The sequence below is a fragment of the Cervus canadensis genome, chromosome 19, assembly GCF_019320065.1.
Source record: "Cervus canadensis isolate Bull #8, Minnesota chromosome 19, ASM1932006v1, whole genome shotgun sequence".
In the NCBI taxonomy this organism is placed as follows: Eukaryota; Metazoa; Chordata; class Mammalia; order Artiodactyla; family Cervidae; genus Cervus; species Cervus canadensis.
The window spans coordinates 31,349,675-31,356,555 of NC_057404.1; the positions used below are offsets into that span (position 1 = coordinate 31,349,675).

The 6,881-nt window shown below is 35.1% G+C and overlaps 1 protein-coding gene across 4 annotated transcripts in view; it reads left to right on the plus strand.

Moving 5' to 3' along the window:
• CCSER1 (coiled-coil serine rich protein 1) overlaps nucleotides 1-4,389 on the plus strand; it is a 1,404,567-nt gene extending 1,400,178 nt beyond the window's left edge. For all 4 annotated transcript variants that reach the window (XM_043438592.1, XM_043438589.1, XM_043438591.1 and 1 more), the window contains one exon: nucleotides 1,169-4,389. In XM_043438592.1, the coding sequence (XP_043294527.1) occupies nucleotides 1,169-1,657 (489 nt within the window). In that variant the 3' untranslated portion in view covers nucleotides 1,658-4,389. The remainder of the gene's footprint in view (nucleotides 1-1,168) is intronic.
• The last annotated feature ends 2,492 nt before the right edge of the window (nucleotides 4,390-6,881 follow it).

A 6,881-nucleotide genomic window follows, 5' to 3' on the forward strand; every position in this document is an offset into this window, starting at 1 on the left:
CCCCTACCACATGATCTGATAAGCTATGTCTTATTCCTATCATTAGAGAGTAAACTTCTTGAGAAGTGAGAAAGAAGATGGATGTATACTCATGGACCCGATTTTGATTAATAAAATGCATCCAAAAGTCTAAATGAAATACGTGCTGAGATTTCTTGTAAGTGTTCTCTGTAGGTCAATGGAGTGACCTTTCATTAGTTTCTTAAATGTTTAGATTATCACTCTGCTGATACAAATTACTATATTGATGACTCTAAAACTCTGAGCATACACTCAAATAAATATAGCATATTAAATCCAATGAAAGATGTGAAGCTTCATATATGGATGTTCATTACTTATTAAGATAACATGTATTCTCTGAGAAAACTGAATAAATTTAAATTTAAATTTAGGAAATTATGTAAGCAAATTTCAAAATGCCTTTTTGTTCAACTCTGAAGCGAAATGAGCTATCAAGCTGTTAAATGACATCAAGAAACCTTAAATGCATATTGTGTGAACAAAGTCAATCTGAAAAGACTACATACTGTGTAAGTCCACGTACATGACATTCTGAAAAAACAAAACTATGGAGACAGTGGTTGCCAGTGGTATGAGGAGGAGGGGAGAGGTGGGTAGGCAGAGCACAGGGGATTTTTCGGGTGGTGAAAATACTCTGTATGATAATAATGGTTATATGTCATTATAAACATGTCCAAACTCATAGAATGTAGTACTCCAAGAGTGGACCTTAAGGTAAGCTGTGAACTTTGGGTGATTATTATGTAGGTTCACCATTGGTAAAAAGTAACACCATTATGTTGCTAATAAGGAAAGTTATGAATGTGTTGAGGGCAAAGGGTATATAAAAAATCTCTAATACCTTCCTCTCAGTATTGTTGCCAACTTAAAACTGCCGTTTAAACAAGTATTTTAATAAATGCTTCTTCGAGTCAAGATAGTTAATAGTGGTTAAATCATTCATTTGACCACTATTTATAGTAGGATTGTGCTGGGAAATGTAATCTAATGGAAAAGAGAAGAGAAGTCTATTGGTGTTTTTCAAAGCCTGGTTGAAAACTTAGGGTTTTGGAAGCAATTGTGAAAACAACACTCTGTATTCTGTGTGTATGCTGTGAACGTACTTTTTTAAAGGCATCTTTTCTTTTCCATGTCTTTACCACAGGCTACATATCGAAATCGAATTGTGAGCCAAAATCTCAGCACAAGGGACAGAAAAATAATGCATACTCCCACCGAGGACCATTTTAGATGCCCAGCAGCGGACCAGACAAGCCCCTACAAAAGCAAGGCCTGCCAACTCCCCAGTTTATGTCTAAGCAGTTTTTTGAAGGACAAAGAACTAGTCGAAGTTATCAAACACTCAAGAGGAACTTATGAAACCCTCACATCAGAAGTCACCCAGAATTTACGGGCCACCGTAGGGCAGAACTCTGTGAAGCCAACAGCTAAGACAGAAGGGCTCGCCACGCTCTCGGAGAAACCAAAGGACCAAGCGGCTGCCGCCCGGCAGCATTCAACCTTTACAGGAAGGTTTGGACAGCCGCCGAGAGGGCCAATCTCTTTACACATGTACAGTAGGAAGAATGTTTTCCTCCATCACAATTTACACTCAGCTGAGCTGCAGACTCTGGGCCAGCAGGACGGGTCATGAAATCACCCTATTCCTGTCTCTGGGTAGGATAAGATGGTTAGTGTTTCTCGTGCATAGCTCATGTTTAAATTTTCATGTATTTCTTATTACTTTTTAGTTTTAGTTATAAACAAAGAATTTTACTTTTCTTTTTTTTTTTTAGAATGAGGGTTCAAGCATGTTAATTGAATTAGGTTTAATAGCTTTGGAGACTTTATTATCTATATGTAAAATAAATGAAACCATCTCGCTGTTTTATACAGGCCATAAAATTTATCTTTTATCTTCATCAGTCACTGATATGCATTGAAGTTTCAGAAGGTAATATCAAATAGCACTCTGTTCACTTAATGGTGTTACTGTGAAAATAGATGTGAGGAATAAATAGATAAAGGAACTGTGAGAAATTTTAAATTACATAGTTAATAGAAAGAGAAAAGGAGGGATTTTAAAGTGTTATATTTGGTAGTGTATTTATTTAAGAATGAAGCTTACTTGCATGTAACCCAGAGATAACGTTTGTCTCTCTATTACATACAGTCAAGCTTATCTTGCCATACGATTAAGGGGGAAATAGTATTTCTTTTATCCTCTAAATGTTTAGTTCATACTAGTTCACAAAGGATTTCAGACTGAGTAATTGCTAGCCAAATAGAGGATGACAGTTCTGATCTTCGAAAAAATTTGCTTTTAGATTTTGCTATTGATGTTGAAGTACTATGACATAAGATACTGAGGTGGGAATGTTGGCTAAATTTTGTCAAATGATGCAGAAAGCATGACATGCTACACTCTTTGAGTCACTGTCTTGGTTCTATCACCTTAGTTTTTTACAATGTGAGGAAAGGAATACTCTAAGAAAATTATTTTACTTCACCTTCCTTGTATTAGTGTATTTTTCACTTAATTTTTAATCTGTGTCCAGTTTTGCTTTATATACATTAACCCATATCAAGGCCCACATGATGAATTGAGGAATAGAAAGTCAGTTTCTTGGCAGCCCAGTTTACACTATTTTGAATATTCAGTCATCTAGATTTACAGGAAAAAGTAAAATATATGCAAACTTTGGTGATTTGATCTTAGAAATAAATCTCTAACAGGAATACTGAACTCATTTGATGGCAAATATGTCTCTTTAACAAACAAGGTGTAATGTTTTATATGCAGCTGCACATGAGATAAATAATTCCTTTATGTTTAATTAATAGAGCTATATAAATAAATTAATAAATAATTTTTAAATGACCAATAGGAATCAGGGCAGCAGTTTTCTTACACAAAGCTAAAAGCTAATTACTGAATCCATAGTAGGCATAGTTTATGTAAATTGAAATTGTCATACCTACTGCATGATCTGACTCCTTTGCATTCTAACAGATAGAATTTATGAAATGAATAAAGGGAAACTGGGATAGCCATTTTAGCATGGCAGCTGACTAACCTGCTAAAATTAAAGCTATGCTGAAATGCTTCTCCTAAAGCAAAAGTGTATTTGAGCTCTGTGCTTTGGGGAAAAGGCATTAGATACCCCCCTGCTAGCTTTAACTATTAAATTCTGACCACTTTTCAAACTTTGATTAGAATTGATAAGAGTAAAGAGTTTAGTGGATACACTGTACTTATAATTTTGGTTTTCCGAAGGAGAACACATGTGCATCTAAGACAAATGTTTGCCAAATGTTTTCTTTCTTTGTGTATTTGTAATTCTGCCAAAAGAGAATAATGCACACTGCAATTTGCTTGGCTTAATGACACCGCAATCTAAAATTCCCACTATACTTTACACGTTATAATAATTCATTCGGATAGGCATTTTGGGCTGAACGGTATTTATGAAATGATAGAAAAATTATGATTATTAATTGTGGAATTCAGCTTCATTTGTCCTGAAAGTTGGTGTGTGTTACTTGAGTATTTGAAGTCTGTAAATAAATTAGCACGGTAAAATAATCAAGGATTTTTTCCCAGGATATGGAAGAACAATGTATCACAAATAATGTTTTTGATTTGGACTTTTGGAGTTTATAGTTTTGCTTTCCTGGAAGATAGACTTTTGAATTATACTTTGTAAAAAAAATAATCTATTTAAGAAAATCTGTCATTTAATAGACATTTTAAGAGATGTTTTAAATGCTAGTATTTTCTTGAAAAACCTTTTTTAAAGCTGAAACATTCAAAAAGAAAACTTGGATTAAACAGTTCAATTTTAAAAGGAAGGATATTTTTTGGAAATATCATCTTAAAGCTGTTTTGTATTAGTATTTTCAGCATTGTTATAATATTATTTGTAATACTAAGTGTAACTCAGGCCTGGAGAAGTTGTAAGCCCACTATTGCTAATGTACATCAGTAACTGTAAAACAGGGGATCTTTGTAAGTTTCTCTTGTGTATATAGAGTACTCACATGGGCATTCTTTCAACAAATTGATTTCTTTGTACTAAAATCTCTAGTTTTCTAAGACAGTTCCATGTATAAAAATGATTTATACATTTCTCCAAGGCAGTACATATCCAAAGACATGACACCAGGGGGAAAAAGTGCTTGTTTTTCTGACGGAAGCAGTTGTCTTTTCTTTCCCTTTCTTCTTCTGTGCATGTGTATGTGTAGCTAAGCCTAAGTAACTCTGTAAAATTTCTGCTGCAGATTTTCTCCTCTGAATTTAGAATGTGTTTTAAAGGACGCTTAAGAAGAGATAGTCCTTGAGAAAAAGCTGTTTCCACCTGAAATAAACTGTCTTCGTTTTTTAAATCATTGGAACATGCAACTATATTTCTATGAACTCAGTGATTTTGTTCAAATCATTTTATATGCGCTCTCAAACTGCATTTTCTTATTTGAAGCACCACAATCCTCGTGCAGGTGACACCGTGAAACTGTAGCTGCAGTGTTAAAGGTGGGAACCTATCAATATCAGTAATGCTCAGGGTGAGGACATAGGGCCACACATCATTTAAGTTGTTTTGTTTTTTATTGGTTGACATATAAATAAAACAGCCAGCCACTAATCAGCAATAAACATTTGTAGACGTGCTCATATTTACTTAAAATGTTTACAAAGATTTTCCTAATTAATGTGGGTTGATGACCTGTGTTTTACACCTTGTATTTTACAAGATTTCATCCTAGCCTGTTGTCATTAATTTTCTGAGTGTTACTGAATTCAAAGTAATTAATTGTATTCAAAGAAAACTTCACATTTTGTTCCCCTTATCTCATATGTGTTTCATAGGGATACTGCTTCCCCTAAAAAGAGTTAAGATTTTCTTTTTATTATCATGTATTTAATGACCACATCCCCAAGATTAGTGATCATAGTCCACTAGTCCTCCCAAGACCTTTCTTAACACCTTAGTTACCAATAGAATAGCAGGAGCAGTCTGGTGAGTACAATTTCTCCACAATTACCCACATCCATTATCACTTTTCTCATTTTTAAGAAGTAATAACCCATTGTTGTGGGTAACCTGGAATACTAGGTGTAGTCTTACAAACTTTATTTTGTTCCGTATTTCTACTTTCAAAACTTTAGATTCCAAATATCTACAGAAGTAGACAGTGCTTCAAAACAGCACTTACAACTCCACTAAATCACCGTGTAGGTCAGTGAGGAGAAAGAAAGGAAGATGACTGTTGAAGTACAGTGTATGATTGCCCTTCTCATCCCTAAATCACACTCCCCATAACCTGAGACTTTTCCTTGGTGATATATCTGTTTAAATATAGCATTGATTCATTTATCCTAGTATTTTGATTGCATTCTGTGACTTGACTCTATTTAGGCCTTATTAGGTTTTTATTAGTAGTATATTTTTTTAACCCCAAGAATTAATTCAATCAGAGATAAAATTTCTTTGGTAATTTACTCCTCCTAGAATGGAAACTTTTTTCCCTTGTTCTTTTTCCATGTGCTAATTTTATCATGCCAACACTAGGCTATGTCTACATACCTAGCAGGGATTATAGAAAATATGAACAATCTGGGTTCTTATAAAAAGCTGAATTGCACCATAGTCTAAAAGAAAACAGACAGCTACCAACCAACTAAACAAAGAATCCCACTTCTCAAACATTATACATTATTTAAGCATTAGTCACTCAGTTGTATCCGACTTTTTGTGACCGCATGAACTGCAGCCCACCGGGCTCCTCTGTCCATGGGATTTCCCAGGCAAGGATAATGGAGTGGATTGTCATAGCCTTTTCCAGGGAATCCTCCAGACCCAGAGACTGAACCTGGGTATCCTGTATTGCAGGCAAATTCTTTACCATCTAAGTCACCAGGGAAATTTCCTAACATTATACATTAGCAGTGCCAAATTTTTATTTTTTATATCTCAATTTGTGTCAAGTTCTTTAACCAATAGTTAGAACCATAAGCATATCTACCAACTTTTTTCTTTTTTTACAATAAATTTGATCTTGCTCAGAACCCGCTTGCTCAGTACCAAGTAGTTTAGCCCAGGAGTATTTGTCAAAGATACCATTTCCCAGGTGTGTTGCCTATGAAAAAAGAATGAAGGCAGTTCATTTCAGACCTGAAAAATTTCCCATAGAAATTAAAACAATGAAAATTCTTAATACAGAGTGGGTTTCTTCCACCTAGGTAAGTAATCTAGAATGTGGGATCTCATGATTCCTTCTAGAGAATGTGTAGTATAGCCCCATTGACTTCACTAGTTTAATCTAACAAACGTACTTTTCCTCTTGAAAACAAAATTCAAGACAAAGAGGCATCCACATCTTATCAGCCTTTACAAAGATTACCTCATTCCTTTGGTAAGTTCAGGTCATTGTTACAAAATGCCATGACCAGGTGGCTTAACAATAGACATTTATTTACCACAGCTTTAGAAACTAAGACAAGCTGCCAGCTGGTTCAGTTCTTGGTTTACAGACAGCTATGTTCTTCTCCTGGAGGTGGAAATGGCAGTCCACTCCAGTATCCTTGCCAGGAGAATCCCATGAATAGTATGAAAAGGCAAAAAACTATTACATCAGAAGAAGGGAGCCCACATGGCCAGGTCTGAAGGTCTCCAATATGCTTCTGGGGAAGAGCAGAGGACAATTACTATTAATAATAGCTTTAGAAAGAATGAAGCAGCTGGGCCAAAGCAGAAACTGCTCAGTTGTGAATGTGTCTGGTGGTGAAAGTAAAGTCTGCTGTAAATAACAATATTGCATAGGAATCTAGAATGTTAGATCCATGAATCAAAGTAAATTGAATCCAGTCAAGCAAGAGA